The 18,248-nt window shown below is 39.8% G+C and overlaps 2 protein-coding genes across 2 annotated transcripts; both read right to left on the bottom strand.

Annotated features, from left to right (window-relative positions):
- Positions 1–480: 480 nt before the first annotated feature.
- On the bottom strand, positions 481–5,378 carry LOC147140593 (solute carrier family 22 member 13-like). The gene is made up of 10 exons (XM_086043480.1): positions 5,007–5,378; positions 4,826–4,929; positions 4,344–4,498; positions 4,051–4,219; positions 3,846–3,969; positions 3,659–3,753; positions 2,683–2,897; positions 2,486–2,594; positions 1,246–1,452; positions 481–723 (listed from the first exon to the last, which is right to left on the bottom strand). The coding sequence occupies exons 1-10, from the start codon at positions 5,376–5,378 to the stop codon at positions 651–653; spliced, it is 1,623 nt and encodes a 540-aa protein (XP_085899606.1). The 3' UTR covers positions 481–650.
- A 4,584-nt stretch (positions 5,379–9,962) lies between these two features.
- Positions 9,963–15,397, bottom strand: LOC147140592 (solute carrier family 22 member 13-like). The gene is made up of 10 exons (XM_086043459.1): positions 15,026–15,397; positions 14,328–14,431; positions 13,877–14,031; positions 13,381–13,549; positions 13,171–13,294; positions 12,919–13,019; positions 12,627–12,841; positions 12,436–12,544; positions 11,238–11,445; positions 9,963–10,213 (listed from the first exon to the last, which is right to left on the bottom strand). The coding sequence occupies exons 1-10, from the start codon at positions 15,395–15,397 to the stop codon at positions 10,145–10,147; spliced, it is 1,626 nt and encodes a 541-aa protein (XP_085899585.1). The 3' UTR covers positions 9,963–10,144.
- Between the last annotated feature and the right edge of the window lie 2,851 nt (positions 15,398–18,248).

Below are 18,248 nucleotides of genomic sequence, written 5' to 3'. Positions count from 1 at the left end.
GTGTGTGCGTGTATATGAGAACGTTTTTTTACACTTTATTGCAGAGTTTGAGTATTTTTACCACCTCTGGACAGTAGGGACTAGTATGAGAGTAAATGAACATGCAAGATATTGTACAATGAATCCTCCAAAGTTGAACAGAATTCATTGACGTTAGGGAAGGGAAAAGATTCTCGAATGGACTTTAAATGGCGTTAACGTGTGTGTTATAAAGTCAGAAAAACATTATTCCTTTAAAAGGGTAAAGGGGGGCCCACCACATTGCTTTGTGTGTCTAACATGTCATCAAGTGTGTCGCATGGCTAAGGTTTGTTCACATTGAAAATCATTAGCTAAAAAAATGTCTACTTCCATGCTAGAGCTACAGCACATTAAACTCATATGGTTAGATTATTTTGTTTTTATTGTCATCTAGTCATTTTGATGACTTTGTTAATATGCATGAGGTGAAAATATCACAAACACTTTTGTCAACTTACAGTCTTGCCTAGCTTGACAAGTCTCTGAGAGCAGATGGCAGGAAGAACTCATCAAAATGTGCATGACCATATTTATTTAGTCACAGAGTCCAATATTATCCAAATAAAATCATTTGCTCATGTGCTTAATATTGTAACTTTGGAGACATACAACAGACGACACAATATAGACTAAAGCTTGGTAGATTTTCTTCTCTTTTGTTGAGTCAGTCCTAAGTCAGTTCCTGTCTTCTTCGTAAAATATCTGTAAGGACAACATATAAAGTAAATCATCTGTTCGCTTAAAACAATGATTAGGTTGTATCTGTCAAAGAGGATGGGGAAACAACACTTGTTTGAATACCAGTAGCTGTAATATTCAAGAATAAAACTTGGGCCAATTTTTGGCCTGAAGGACGACCTTGATAAAAGCATTTGAAGACCAATGCAGCGAATATGTAATCTTTTACTTCCTTTATACCGTGAACACAACACTGTTTTGTTAATTCTTTTAGTAATTGGGATTTTACATAATTATACATTAACCGAAGGACATTGTTGCAGGTCCTCAACATACCTTTTGCTTGTTGTTTATTCCACTTTATAAAATCCAAATTCCTAAACGAACAGTAATTGTTTTACGAGGGGTTGGCTCAGACTGCCAGGTTTGTCTACCTACCTAAAGTTTAACACGAGACCAGTTTAGCTCAGGTCCACGACTAACAATAATTTACAGAACATCTAAAATCCTACTAGCACATGACAGCAGTTGCATTCGGTGATTTACCTATTGCCCTGGACCTCACTGGTAGAATCAGGCAGTTCTTTTCTCCTAGTTTCAGGCAGAAGGAAACCTAGAGCTGCACAGAACACGGTGAGGCTGCTGAAAACGATGATAGGTATAGACACGTGGTACACAGCCAACATGTTGACCAGTGGAGCCAGCAGTCCGGCTCCTCTCATCGCTATGGCCCCAAAGCCAACAGCTGTTTGCCTGAGGAGAATGAAAACCGACCTGTCATTCTTGTCACAACCCACAATATTTTCAAACTTACTGTCTTCCCATTCAAATCGCTCATTGTAACGCATAACCGTGCCAGTGTGCGCTCTCCATGAGCGTAGGCTATAGCTTTAAAGCAACACTGTCATATGTCAGTTTTTGTTGATTATGACGGCGCCATGTGGACAAAAGCGGTAGTGTTTTGACAAGAGTCAACCACATTTTCCATGCGCGCCAGCGTAGTGTCGTGAAATCCTGAGCTCTCGCTGGCCTGCAAGTTGGACTGAATTGCATTTCTATTTCCAGTGGCTGTGTGAAAGATGAAACATGTGGTACACTGAATTGTATTGAAACATTAACCTTAGTAAAACATAAACGACTTTCCGAAAAGAGTGTAGCACCTTAATGAATGAATACTAAGTGGTAGTGGCGGTTTGGGTATATGATATTTTTCATACCCTGTACAATGGAAACACCATAAAATATGGATCGAACTAAACCAGCTTTGTGCCAGACACTACATTTACATACACATATGCAGACTTCTATAGCTTGACAACTAATCATTAATGACAATAATATACATAGTAATACGATATTCCTCTCGCATCAACTCAATTTCCCTGTGACCCTGTGCAGCAGGGGTGTCAAACTCATTTTTGTGGCGGGCCACATTGTAGTTTCCCTCGGAGGGCCATTATGACTATGAGACCATAAAATTGTTTAATCAACTCCTCATTTTGTTACATGTCCAGGACAAAATTGATGGATCACTAGTTTTAAAAATAGAAGTCAAGAATAATAGTTTGTTCAAGTTACGTAACAAGAAAATGTTCGCAATGTCTCTTATTATTTATGGCACATGACAATTTGAAATTTGGGTACTGATTTCGGCAAGCATTATGGAAGTTGACACGTTTGATTTGCTTTCGCGGGCCACCCAAAATGATGTGATGGGCCCGGGCCTTGAGTTTGACACCTCTGCTGTACAGGATGAACAGTCCTAAAATGTTGCTATTGTGCTTACCTGACTGCAGTGGGAAACAGCTCTTGAGAGTAGACCATACATACCGATGTAGCCCCATTCAAAAAGAACTTCCCTGCCGTTACAAGAGCCGTAATAACAACAGCATTGTCTGCAAAGAGAGTTCATGTCCATACAGTGGAATTGAAAACAATAACCATTCTACAAAAGCATATTCATGAGAGGGAAAAGAAAATTACCGTATGAGAAAGCCAGGGTCAAGAAACAAACCAACCCGCCAGTCAGAAGTGTTAAAATGAGGGATATTTTTCTCCCCAGCAATTCCAAAACCCAAATGCAGAGGAGGTGTACAGGTATTTCTGAAATACCAAAGATGAACTGAACCAGAAAGATGTCCAAACCAAACTTACCCACATTGAGAATAAGACAGAAGTAGCCTAGATTTACTGAAAACCTAAAAGGGGAAATAAAATGAAAGGTCAAAATTGACATTTTTAAACAAAAACCTATTGCCACAATTCTCAGCGGTGCAATACACGAATAGAACATACAGAGAACGCCTGTTTATCACGGGCAATGCATTCCAGATCAGACTTAGGCAAAGTATGGCCCATCCACAGTCTGTGACCAGCACTCAAAATGTTCATGAAGTCAAACTAAAACGTAAAGTGTATGTGGCGCTTTTATTTTGAAAGTGGTGTTTCCTATGTTGTTGTGCGCAAGTGTTGAAGGTACAAGCAAGCAAAGAGCTACGACCTGTCTGCAGTGTTGCCTACTACTATTTTCGCTAGTGACATTTCTGACCAATCTAGTGACTATTTTTCAAAAAAGAGACTTAGCAACATGCCAACAGTGCTCTTAAAGTTCTCATTTCCTGCAGAATGGAGATACAAGGGCCAGGGCGATTTGCCCTTACAATACCCATATCAACTGTTTCATAGACTGTGTACATTGGGTGCATTATAATTCATCAGTGTATCATTATATATATATATATATATATATATATATATATATATATATGTCAATTAGGAGTTGAACGACTTCAGATTTTTTTTGTAGTTGATGCTAACTTAATATAAATATATGTAGGATAAACGTGTCCATAGTTCATATAGATTGAAAAAAAAGGCAATACATTTAGCCCACCCATGACGAAATGGTAGGTACAAATAATAATTTAAAAAAATACATTTTGAATTGTGTTTCACCTACCATGCAAAACACATAATGAACAAATATTTCAGTAAGATTGCTGTGGTAAAAATAGTCTTCATTGCTCCAGTTTGTGTTTCTTCTTTCTCATGTCCCTGTAAAAGTGTAACAGAGGAGTTGAACAAATCATTAAACTCAGGGGTAAAAGTCAAACGTTTGCTGGAATGTGATTGGAATCAAAACTTACAATGCAGTCAAGCATATACTCAGAGATTTCTTTTTTATTTATAGCTGCAACTTTCCGGATCAACCTCTTTGCTTCCTCGATTCGTCCTCGACTCAACAACCATCTCACAGATTCTGGAATCCACCTTTAAGAATGTGAAATATTGGAGTGATTTGGCTGCCAAAAGGCTGAATTATACTGAACTGTTTCACATTTTAGTACATACCAAATGTAGAGGGCAACAACGGCATAGAATGCTGCCAGCCCATGATGTATTATTCTCCAGTTACGAATTTCATAGACCAGTCCGGCCAGGACACTTTGTCCCAGAGCAGCAAACATTTGGGACAAACAGGAGGCATAGGATCTTTTGGTCACTCCTAACCATTCGGTAGCTACAAGTACATTTTAAAACACACTGATTAGAGGGAAAAGGAAATGCATCTAGTTTATTTCCAACACACACGTGAGGTTTGATGTGGAAAAAGGAACACACCCCACCTTTGTCATTATCCTTACCTAAAACAGTAGAGTTAATTCTATATCCTGCGAGACCAACTCCAACCAGGAACTGTGCAATGATGTAAACGTATAAATTTGGAGATGCACCAGCCACAACATTGCACACGAACAGGATCACTGCTGGCATCAGTGTGGTTTTCAGACGGCCAAATCTAAAATCGACAATCAAATAAAGATTGACAATCAAATAAAGACTTACTGGCTCTTTCTATTATTCACACAAATGGTCAAAGGTTGTACAAAACAACATTGTTTTCATCCATAGCATTCCATCTCTGAAAAGCTCAGGAGAATAGTTCGCATTGAAACCAAATCCACTTATATATCTGGACCTCAGTTAAAATTCTGCCCTGGCTTTAGCTTGTCCCACAAAGTTGGAAACAAGGAATTGCTCGTTATGTGATTCAGTAGGAACTGAAGTCCATCCGAATTGCAATTCATATCACGTATGTCACAGTGCTTTTGTCTATAGAACTTACGGTTCAAGAATAGGGCCAAAAATAATCGAACCAAAGAGTATACCAGCCATGAAGATTGTCTGCACAACAGAAGACATGTTGGACATGTCACAGACGAGATCAAACTGCAAAGCAAAAGTCACAGACTTAGCATGACTCGATTCATAATACAATAATAGCCCAACCGCATACGGTCACTTACGTCAGTGACTATCGTGGCTTCATACATTGTGTCTAAGTACACCCAACCATTCTGGCACACTGTGGTCTTATTGAGTCCACGCTCCCTGATGGTTCCAATGTCCCAGTCCACTGGAACAAACATGCGACACCTGCTGAAAGAATCATTATGCTCCCGAGGAATGGTCAGGTTCAGCCGCTCATCCAACGTCAGGTTGGGAGCAACCTTGCGAATCCAGTCTGTGTTACAATGGCGATCTGGATCTGACTGGATGAAAAGAAAACTAGAAAAACATATAGGCAGGAAAAAATTGGGAAACGTTAGCCCTAAAAGAATCAGCTTCTGAAAAATTCCAAATTCTCCAATGGTCGTGAGAATCTCCCCAAAGCCCATTTTTTGACATATAACACAAAATGGAAGATTGCTGTGTTACAGTTCAGGCAACTGAATATTTAACACTCAATGAGTTAATGTTTAATGGACAGTACTCTACATATTTGTTGGTTTAAAACTACAAGGTTGACATGATTCGATTAGTCAATGCCTCATTTTTTGGGACTTCAATTTACCAGATGTCTTTACTAAGACCAACCTTTTAAATCTCATTTAATACTACATTGCTTTTATGTATGACGGCGAGGGAGCAGCACATTGGAGTGCGGGGGAATAAAAAAAATCCAAATAAAATCATCTATTTATTGCAAAAAGCCAAACAAAAGTAATGGGGTGTACGATCAAAAATACTAATAAACTGTGAAGGAAAAAAAAGGCCCAAAAACAGAAACCAAGTAAACAAAGATACACAAGGGACAAACTCACCACCACAGATGACAAGGAAAATAAAAATGGATATCTTGGACTGAGACCAACAATTGTTTGTTTCGTTTGTGGCTTGGATCGTGCAACCCATAATCAATTAACACAGCCAACTTTTTGCTTTATGCCTAATAAAACATCTTAAAGTTAATCATGACTTTAGAAGTCTATCAAATAAATAACCTTTGGTGAAAGCAACTAAGCTAATTTAATAAGCATGTATAGTTCTACCTCCTTAAGTATATTATCTATTTCCAACATAAAGTTTCTTCAACATCCAAGCTATCCGAAGCTTGTGTGTTCATGCCACAACCTTTGGTTGCTCTGTATAGGTCAATTGGTTCTTTTATTCCTTTTATTGAAATAATTTCTCATTTGTGACACTCCAGTACAAAAAGATCCCTTGGGCCAAATGTAAGAATTATCCATCCATCCATCCATCCATTATCTGTACCGCTTATCCTCACAAGGGTCACGGGGCGTGCTGGAGCCTGTCCCAGCTGTCTTTGGGCAGTAGGCGGGGGACACCCTGAACTGGTTGCCAGCCAATCGCAGGGCACACAGAGACAAACATCCGCACTCACAATCACACCTAGGGGCAATTTAGAGTATCCAATCAACTTACCATGCATGTTTTTGGAATGTGGGAGGAAACCGGAGTACCCGGAGAAAACCCACGCAGGCACGGGGAGAACATGCAAACTCCACACAGGGAGTCCGGAGCCGGGATCGAACCCACGACCTCTGAACTGTGAGGCGGACGTGCTAACCAGTCGACCACCGTGCCGCCATGTAAGAATTAGATAGTAATTATTTTGTTCAGTGTCTAGTTTTATCTAGTCAACTAACTGGGGTGTCATTAAAAAGCTGAAAGGATGTTTAGGGATGGCAGAATTACATTTGTTACACGCTTGCTACGCAAGCAAATGCATTCCGGGTACTTTTCCAACACTGACAAATTGTAAACATGCCGTGCCGTTCTGCACATTAATTGTTCTTCGATTATAACGTTTTAAAGATTGACAGAAGCCAAAATCAAAATCAGGATAAAATTTCGATAAATTGTCCAGCCATATACTGCATATATATATTTCCCCTGCCTGCTGCGTGGGGAAAGAACCGGTTACAAAAGTTAACCATGCCCAAGAACTCCTGCAGGGACTTCACAGTGGAGAGGCGTGGAAAACTGGCAACTGTGTCCACACTGGCGAAAAGGGGGAGAGCTCCCTGTGGCGTGGCGTGTCCGAGAAAGGTCATTGCTGACAAACCAAACTGGCACTTGGCTGGGTTGATGATGAGGCCATGCTCGCTGAGTCACGAGTGTGTGTGTAAGGTGGCATGCTGTATATACGCTGGCCACCAGCATGTCCTTCAACTAGACAAACGGCAAACAAGAACAGCGTGTCACATAAGTCCTTAAGGCGCTGAAACGTCTGCGCTGCCCCCTTGAAGCCCAAAAACATCAGCAGGAATTCGAAAAGGCTGGAGGGTGCGATGACCGGAGTCTTTGGTACATCCTGCGTGTTGCTGGTGCTTGATGGTAACCGCGCACCAGGTCTACCTTGGAGGAGATCGTGGCCCCTGCCTGTTGCTGGCAGGATACTGGGCTGAGTCAATCAGCAGACGTCGGCCGCATTTAGTGTCGGTTATAAACACCAGCTTGCAGCGACGGCCAGCACCCATAGCTGCCGGGTGCTAGCTGCTCCTGCTCATTTCAACCCACCGGTCACAATTGCGCCGGCCATGGTGTTTCCGTGGCCCTTTCAAACTGCAGGGTTCACGACACTGATTGGTCTTGGCACCAAATGTTGAAATGCAGGAATACAACCCGTCGTCAAGTTGGCGGGGGCCGTCACCGCGGCTGCGTTGTTTGTTATGTCCTCCGGGGGTGGCGGCGGAACCCAGGTGTTCTGGTTGGAACTTAGCGCAGGGACCAAGTGTTGGCGATTAAAAACCTTATCTGCCTCCTCAGCAATCGTATGGTAGTTTTGGGAGGGGAAGAGGGGGAAACGGCAAGTGCAAATTTTCATCTGACAAACCCGCTGTAACAATATCAAAAGCTCACGGTAGGGCTGCTCGATTAAGCGATTTTGAACCGAAACTGACTTTTCTGGATAAAACGATGTTAAAAATGTTCAAATTGTTCGATTTTTTTATTTTTGGTGTATTTAATCCACCGTAGTTTCCTCTGTATTTCCGCTTCCTCCCACGAGCGCGCATACCGGAAAAACTACAACACCATCCATGGCTACCGGCGATTCTGCTATTTGCTCAGGCAAGTGAGCGTTTAGTTAATAAATCGGGCAAATATAGATCTGCAGTGTAGTGTGTGCCCCGCATGTAAAATACAACCGGCGAGCAAGTAACTCAACGTGAAAGGCGTCCCTTTTTATCAACTCTACAACGGACCTCTGGCGGTGCATCCGTACTTGACAGTGCATTGTATTATTGAGTGACAGTTTTGCACTAAACATTGATTTATGTTTAAGTAATACCAGGGAGAAAGGTGAAAGGCTAGTCACTAGCTGGTTGGCAAAATGACTTGCTGACAGACTGTTTGGTTTACAGAATTGACTGTCTACCTTCTCTCATGTTGATGATTTCATTTCAGATGGGATATGCCCTTTCATCTTTCATTATTGGTTTAATTAAGAACAGATCTGAAATCTATTGTGTAAGTAAAATGTTGTTCATCCCAATGGATTGTTCTGCGTGTATTACGTTAAATTGACTGGCATTTTGAGTTCAAAGAAAAATTAAGTTCAAATAAAAGACATTCAAAATAAGGTCCACTGATAGTGTAGTGGTACACACGCCTGAGTTGTGTGCGGGCAGCGTGGGATCGATTCCCGCTCAGTGACAGTGTCTATATGTGCCCTGCGACTGGCTGGCGACCAGTTCGGGGTGTAGTCTGCCTTCGCCCATTGACGGCTGGGATAGGCTCCAGCAATTCCCTGCGACCCTGTATAGGATAAGCGGTTTGGAAGATGACATGACATTCAAAATACTTCATTTTTCATAATTTTTTTATTTTACAAAGAAATCCTAATCGTAATCGGGTTTGAGAGAAAATAATCGGGATTTTCTTGTTAGGCAAAATCGAACAGCTTAGCTCACGGTTTGGTTTTATCATGGTACTGATGTCACGGTATGATATTTCTATAGCGTGTGAAAGCTCGCAGCACTGCAGTCAGCCTCACTGTATTGCCGGAAAGTTCACGGTACGGTCTGTTCACTAATTTGACAGTATCATATTTCTTATTTACAGCATTAGAATTGTGATACTGCCTACTGACAGTGATTCCTTGCTAGAAACACAGGAACACTCTGGTCAACAGGTATAGAAAAAGACAATTACAATGAATAAAATAATCACCTTGTTAGTTTCCTTTTCTGTACATACTGAGTTGCTTAAATTTGGAGGGCAACTTATCTCTGATATGTTGAGGGTTGGAATTTGGGCGAAGTGGTAGTCCAAACCACGGACACTGCTCCCCACCAGACGACGGCACATCGTGGTGACATATAAGTGAGCTGTCTCGCCCGAAGATTGATTGCGAAGCCACGCTAACACAGGGGGGCCACTAAATGTGTTGAAAGTTTCCATAATAAACATGTGCTTCAATACACATTAGTTCTATTCTTTTTTTTTTCTTTTTTAATCCGAAGATTAATGTACTATAACTCCGAGCGTACACAGTTGACTTTTGCTTACTTTTGTTTTGTTTGTGACACTTAAATGCTACACTTGCAAGAAAATTTACATTTTAAGGCAAACGGCCCGTTATTTTGCAGCAAACCAAAACCAGGGTGATAGCAAGGAACTTTTAGCACCATCCTGTGCTCGACACCCCTCAACACATACACAACAAATGCGGTTGACGACGTAATGTGCCCAGCTAAAATCATTTTTGGAAAGGGCTTCAGGAGCTGCATGAAACTGGCCAGGTCCCCTTGGGGAGAAAGCCGCATGCGGCTAGCTAGCCGCAGGTTGGCTAGGCCTGCACTAGACAATCTACTAAGGGAGGAACCACGGGAATCAAAGTCTGAGTCCGTCAGAATCCGGAAAGAGGTTCTGTAAATCAAAGATGTAATCTTCAAAATCTTAATCTGAGTCAAGCAGAGAACATGCAAACATGTGAAACCACTTAAAACCACATTCTGATTATTTTATATGTATTAATAATTTCATTACAGGCGTAAAATTGAATGATCTGTTTAACTAAGGATGGAGGCAATTTTATCAGAGGTTACCAGCATCCTGAGGAGATGTTTAAGTAAAAAAATTAATTTTGTCAAAATATGACATAGGCCATTATTTTAAAAGGCTGGCGATATGTAAACTAAAGTTTGGTTGACTTTGTGCTGTTGTGTTCGGGCTGCCTGGAGTCACTTGCTGTTTTTATGGTTTTCTGTAGAGACATCAAACAGAAGAAAAAATATTTTTCATTGAAAAGGAAACAAGTGAGGTGAAAAGATAGCTTGTGACCACTTTAACAGTAATAAAATATCTTTGAGTTCAAACAAACAGAAATGCCTACAAGAATTTTTCATTGACTGTGGATGGCCCATACCCACTCCCACCCTCGAGGTGGATACCGCCCTCTTTACACCCCTAAATACAAGGCATTATGATGAGGCGGCATCACAAACAGTAGAGGAGAGTGCAGTATCGCTCCTTCGGTTTAAGCGGCGGTAACTACTGTTGCTGTTGGAGTTGTTCATATTGATAAATACGGTTATGAAGTAAGTAACAAAATAAATGCAATCTTCAATTTATAGCTGCATGAGCTTGGAGTAACAATACGTACGTACATCACTGACATGCGCAGGCCAAACAGCATAGATTAGGTACAAGGTTTCCCCAAAAAGTTATGTTGTCTGAGCGAAAAATAGCCTCTGTGAACATAGAAATTATAAGATAGAAAAGATTGACATAAAATAGCATTTTATCTATGAATGTTTTTTTTTAAAGTAATAGGTATTAACAAACATACAAAGTTTGTGGTTTTTATTTCATAACGTATTTACTGGCAATTTCAATTTGAGTCATCCATTATTAAAAAACAGCAAATGTCTGACCAGCTACTTCAATATACTCATACGCAATAAATAAACAAATGAAAAAATAAATACTGTAACTCTGTTGTTATGTGTTCCTTATGAAGCTCCAATTTGAAATTAGCTACCTAATTTTAAAAATACCAGATCGATTCTGTGAATCAATCAGGTCTTATCACCACTAACAGCTCGAATTTGAATCAGCACTTTATGCTGTATTTTTGTTTTGTTTTGTTAACAGTGAATTGTGGCTCAGACTGACGCACATGTTTTACCTTCAAAACCGTTTTGAGGTCAGGTTAGTCGACTGTTAATGACCTAGAAAACATCTGAATACACGTTGCCACACAACAACAGTTCCCTTATTTAGCTTACTGGTTGGCCCTGGAAATCACAGGCAAAATCAGGAAGTTCTTTACTCCTGGTTTCAGGAAGGAGGAACACCAGAGCTCCACTAATCACTGTAGGAATGCTAAAGATGATGATGGGCATGGACCAGTAGTAAACAGCCAGCATGTTGATTGGTGGAGAAAGGAGTGAAGCTGCTCGTGATACGATGCATACTAAGCCAAAGGCTGTTTGCCTGAGGAGAGAGATTCGTGGAAAATGAAGTACAAAACGGTGCTGATTAATGTGAGGGGCTACCAGTTTGATACACACTTCTGAAATAAGAAATTTGTTCATAATAACTTTAATAATGTTATTATTCATAAATATATTAATTTATGTGAATAAACTGATCATGTTAATCATTTCTTAAAATAATTACGAGGAAACAAACATACAGCAGCAGTTCTATAAATCTCTTGCAGTTCTTACACTATCAAATGATGTCCCATCACTGGTAAAGCACTATTTTTAGAATAGGCAGACGGGCTACTCATATGGTGCTTGGGGGCTACCTGGTGCCCGTGGGAATCACGTTAGTGACCCAAGCAATAAGGCTTTATTGGAACAACATGACAGTGCGAGTTTAGCAATCACGCCACCAAAATGTGTCCTGACAGCTTCATGGCTAAACATCCACTATGAATCCTAGAAACATTAACTCAACTCGGCTCAACTTCATCTTATTTATAGAGCAAAACAAATGCAGCCGAAACAAAGCGCTTCAGATAAATATTAATCAAACGTAAGACAATTGAACATAATGTAATTTAGAACAAATGAAACATGTTTCATTTCAAACAAAATACGAAAACAAGTGCAGAGGCTCAAGTTGTGTTGTGCTAGGAACATATTCTTGAAAAGAATATGTTTGGGTTGATTTCCTCTTTAAAGCACCGAGAGACAGCCACCCACCTCTATGACATAAAATATACAGTACTAATATATTTTGTTTTACAACAATATCTAACGATATTTACAATTTCATATGTACCAAAGGAGGAAAAATGCTGTCATTCACTCGACCGCCTCTCCGAGTTGCTGTCAACGGAAGTGGTCGGTAATTCATTAGCCAATATTAATTGGCGTATACAACGCCGCTGGCCCAAATTCAGCTCAGAGGCGTCACATTCCCTGTCACCCTATAATAAGTAGGTTACATGCTATGTATGAAAGGTTTGCTTACCTGATCGAAGTAGGAAACAACTCCTGAGAGTAGACTATACATATTGAAAAAGCCCAGTTCAAGAAAAACCTCCCTGTAGTTACAAGAGAAGTAATGGCAACAGCATTGTCTGGAATGAGAGTTCATGGATAATAAAATAAACATAAAATATCCATGCATAAAAATATTTCAGTAAATGATGAAGAAGTCACCTTGAGAGAAAGCCAGGTGTAAAAGGCAAAAAAAACTGCTTGCCAGAAGTGTTATAATCAGGGACAATTTTCTCCCCAATAACTCCAAGAAATAGATGCAGAGGAGATGTGCCAGCATATCTGATGCACCAAATATTAATTCAACCAGGAAAATGCTTAAACCAAAGTAACCCACATTGAAAGTAAGGCAATAGTGGGCTACAAATATTGAAGACCTATTCGGGGAAACATGATACAACAATTACATTAAAAGGAAAAGAATGGAAGAAATAGATCATGTGTTTTCTCTTACCAGATAAAGCATATTAGGAGTGCATGTTTCAGTAAGATCGATGAAGAAAAAATGACTTTCATTGCTCCATTTTCAGTGTCTTTACTCTCACATTCCTGTAACTGTGTGATTCAAGAGGGCATCAAATAATTACACTGAGGATAAGCACTGGCCCTGTCTAGCTATTTATTTTTATTATCATCATCATTATCATCATCATCATCATCATAATTATTATTATTATTATCAATATCATTTTTAATCAAAACTCACCATACAATCCAGTATATTTTGTGGGATTTCCCGTTTATTTAAAGCCGAAACTTTCCAGATCAATTTCTTTGCTTCCTGGATTCTTCCTTGACTCAACAACCATCTTGCTGATTCAGGAATCCACCTTTGGTAATGCCAAATGTCAGAGTAACTTGCCTGCCAAAACGTGATTTACGCAGACAATTGTGGAGACTTTTTCACCTCACATACCACATGTAGAGGGCGAAAAGAGAATACGCCGCTGCTGTCGCATATTGTGTTGTTCTCCAGTTACGAATTACATATACCAGTCCAGCCATGATACATTCTCCAAGAGCATACGACAACTGGTTTAAACATGAGCCAAGGGATCTTTTGGTGGTCCCTGTCCACTCTGTACCTGCAAAGATATTTTTACTATCAACACTCAAATGAAATATAGCCAGGATATCATGTGTGACCATCCAACCATTTTCTGAACCATTTATCCTCACTAGGGTTGCGGTCATGTTTAGTGTGGCTTTGGCGTGGGTGCCATCACACATAGGGGTAGCAGGTTGGCGTTGCAGTTGTTTTGAGAAACAGTTGTCATGATATTTGACTTTAATTGAATCCCACTTGAAACATGAAGTTAGATATGATACCCCATTACACATGTATCTTATTTGTTACGGAGGACACAAATGAAGTTCAAAGACCAGAACAACCAACCTGTTAGAAGTCATACCTAATATGATGGAGTTGATTCTATAACCTGCTTGGGCAACTGCAAGCAGGAACTGTGCCACAAGGTATACATACATATTTGGAGATGCACCGGCAACAACAGTGCATATTAGCAGGACCAAAATTAGAATCTGTGTAGCTCTCTGACGTCCAAATCTAGAATTGACAGATCAGCTAATTAGTCATTTATTTCGTATATAAAACAAAAACGTGGCACTGATTGCTCTGCAGCGGTCCCATATTAAGTCTAAAGACCATAAACTACATTTCCCACAATGTCCATTTCCTACAGTGATGGCATCCTGCAGTGTACAGAGCCACATCAATGCAATTGTCCCAACAAGTGGAATTGAGAAATACAAACAATAATCTCAAAATGCCCATGTCCGAGCTTTGGAAAACCCAAATATGGTCAACCTACTTTTGACCATAGAGTATGTTTTGATACTTACGATTCCAGAAAAGGCCCAAACATAACACAACCAAAGACTATGCCAGCCACAAAGATCATCTTCACAATAGCAGGCATGAAGGACTTATCACAGACGAGATCAAACTGCAAAGAAAAAGTCACTGAATTACCATAATTTTTCCAACATACAGTAACACTCCCTTCATCACCAGTTCAGGGTTTTCTGTCCTGCTATTTCGCAGATTTTTTTGTGCTGTTTATATCTCTATTTTATTCTGCCTGCTGTTGATTTTTGGTATCATTCCACTGTCAACCACAAGATAGTGGCACAATATTTAGTTTGACACAATGTAAATTCGAAGGAAAAAAACAATATTGGAAGTGCTGCTCAGCCTAGTTTTTGCTCAAGATTGTGAAATGTCAAACGCTCTTCAATCCTGCTTTTTACACCAACAGAAAGTGACGGCTGTAGGTTTATTTTATAATGCACGTCTTTGGCAATGATTATTGATGTATATTGTGAGATGATACGTTTGTTAGTTTTGAAAAGACAGGATTTGTTCACGGTAAACACATAAGAGGTATCTGTACACTCTTACAGTGGTTGTCGCGTGTTTTTGTGTTGTCTGTTGCTCTTGCTCTCTCTAATGCTATTATATGTATTTAAATGTGTATTGTATTGAAAACATGCCTCGGGAGTAGTTACTGGAATAGCAAACAATGCATACAGTAACTTACATCTGTGACTATTGTTGCTTCATACATAGTGTCGTAGTACACCCAACCATTCTGGCACACTGTGGTCTCATTGAGTCCATGCTCCCTGATGGTTCCGATGTCCCAGTTAACTGGAACAAACATGTGACACTTGCTGAAAGAACCATTCAGCGCCAGAGGTATGGTCAGGCTCAGCTGCTCCTCCAACGTCAGGTTGGGAGCCACCTTGAGAATCCAGTCTGTGTTACAATGATGATTTGGATCTGACTCAATGAAAAGAAAATTACACATAGCAAGAGGAAATAATACATTTGGAAAGGATAATCCAACAAGAATGAGCTTCTGGAAAATTCCAAATTCTCCAATGGTCGTTAGAATCTCTCCAAAACCCATTTTCCGAGTGAGAAAGTGGAAAATCGCTCTGTTGAGGAGCAAACGAATGATTCCTCGTCAGTCCTGCTCAAAAAGTTAATGCTAGTTTAATATGCTTTGGTGCTTGCATAAGATAATTGTGAGGAACCGGTTGACCGAGTTGAACAAAATAGAAGTCCACAATCACCGAAATGTTTGCCCAAATGAAATAGATCTTCCTGTTTTTAAACTCTAGCTCTTCAATTAACCTGACATGTACGAATGTCTTTGGAATATGGGACGTAACCAGAAGACCTGGAGAAAATACATGCGAGCAGGGGGCGGCGAACATTATTGATTCACACAGAAAGGTCCAAGCTAAGATTCAAAATCAGGAACACTGTGAGACAGACGTGCTAACCACAGGCAGGAGTGCATCCATGTAGTGCCCTAGCACAAGGTGTGAACGTGTCAGCAGCTGATTCAAATACAGTAATACTAGGACGTTTGTTTGGATATAAAAGTTAATAAGGAGTTATTCACCATCAGAAAAATACAAACCCCAATTGCAACAAACATTGTGTAAAATGTAAATGAAAACAGAATACATTGATTTGCAAATCATTTTCAAACAATATTAAACTGAATTCACTATAAAGACAATATGTTTAAAGTGGAAGTCAACCCAAACATATTTTTTTCAAGAATATGTTCCCAGCAGGCCCACTAGTTGAAAGACGGCATTCTGATTAACTTTGCGTTTGTAGAATATAATTTAAGCAGCAAAATGCACTCATTTTTAGCCATCTCTGGGGGCGGCCATTTTGTCTTGTCTTCTGTCGACTGAAAATGACATCACAACTGCTCACAACGACCAATCACGGCTCAGATTCAGAAAACAGGTCAGCTGTGATTTTTTTATTTAAAAAAAAATCATGATATGATATTTTTGCCATATCGACCACCACTAGGTCTACTTAAAAAATGTATCTGGATCCAGATGATTTTTTTTGTATGCAACCAAGAACCATGGCCGAGATTTGGAAGTAGTGGTTCTCATCCCGGCAATTTCACAGTGAACTGTGAACTACTCCAGCAAAAGCTGTTTAATGCCAGCCTTGGTGGAGCCCAATGTCCACCATAGAGAAGTTTGATTTACAGCCAGCATGGAAAACCAAACGTTAGAGGACTGGATTCTGGTTTTTTTACGTTATTTAAGCAACAGTATCTAGACACATTTCCTAATGAATTAATGATTTGGACGCACATATGCACAGCCACTTGAGAGAACTGCACTTGTCACCATGTAATTTTGCAGCATGTCCAATTTTATTTAATATTGTGATTTGTATCCTGAACATGAATAATCAAAAAATTTTCCACAGCATTATATTCAGTTTTACAACCTTTAAATCTGTTTGAATATATGCAAAAGGCATGGTAGGCAGGTGCTTCTACTCAAGAACTCGTTTAGTCGTTGACACCATTTCGCACAGATAAAAAAGAATACTCGCTCAAGACGATATTACACAGTAAACATAACATGGCAGTACCAGGGATGTGACCGCATCATTATGGTTACGCAGTCCTTGAAAGATGTATCCGCCCTTTTACCTCCAGCATCTTCTCAAATATGTACTTGTCATGCACCCAAATTATTACTGAGTGATATGAGGACTTGGTGACATTAGAAGTTAGCGCATTGTTTACCTTTGGTGGACTATGTCTAAACATGTATTATAATAGTTGGCACATTCAGGGTTTTTCCTGGCTCAAATTGAGGAAGAGATACCAGTTTTGATCATTCGCATCATGTGTGTAAGCCACGCCTTCTACTGGCTCAAAAAGATTTCTTCTGTAAAATATTGACATGAATTATCTTGGATCATGCTGTTATGATATTGAAATCCATCCATCCATCCATTATCTTTACCGCTTATCTTCATAAGGTCGCGGGCGTGCTGGAGCCTATGCGAGCTGTCTTCGGGCAGTAGGCGGGGGACACCCTGAATTGGTTGCCAGCCAATTGCAGGGCACACAGAGACAAACATCCGCACTCACAATCACACCTAGGGGCAATTTAGAGAGTCCAATCAACTTACCATGCATGTTCTTGGAATGTGGGAGGAAACCGGAGTACCGGAGAAGAAAACCCACGCAGGACGGGGAGATCATGCAAACTTCACACAGTCGAACCCACGACCTCTGAACTGTGAGGCGGACGTGCTAACCCGTCGACCACCGTGCCGCGATATTGAAATCCATCCATTTCCAATATCCTAATTTGGGTCACGGGTGAGCTGAAGCCTTTCCGACCCGAAGCCTTTCCCAGTTAACTCACATGTTTTTGTATGGTATACTTAAGTGTTTAAGATTATAAATCAAATGTAAATATCAGATAAGTGCATCACAAGTAAACTTTAAAATGCAGTTTTTAAATAGTCATTTTATTTGTTGGTTGGAAAAAAAATGATTCAAAGTTACTTGGGCCCTGTGTGAAAAAGTACTTGGGTTGGACTCTGCCAAGGCTGCCTTTTGTCAACGATTCTGTTCATCACTTTTATGGAAACTTTTGTATTCATTATACTTAGCCACGCATGGTCACTACTTCTGCACACTAGTTTAACCTGTAAAATGTAAATAACTTTTGTTTTTAAATACAACATTAAAACCGTTTTTTTAACTCCACTGTGGCTTTATTCATCAACCAAAATTCATTCTGCTTGTGGTGACATTTTACATCAATGGATACAATTTGTCTTGAAATAAATGTTCCAGTTCAAATTAGCATTTGACAAAGTATACATGTGCACAACTGAATAAGCATATTTTTCAAAAATGCAATGTTAGTTTTCCATCATTTGATTCAAATAATACTAATGATTTAGTTATT

This window comes from Filicampus tigris, chromosome 10 (assembly GCF_054856515.1).
Source record: "Filicampus tigris isolate MCC_2025a chromosome 10, RoL_Ftig_1.0, whole genome shotgun sequence".
NCBI lineage: Eukaryota > Metazoa > Chordata > Actinopteri > Syngnathiformes > Syngnathidae > Filicampus > Filicampus tigris.
Note: the sequence above shows the minus strand (reverse complement) of the source record. Positions and strands in the feature narration are given on the sequence as shown.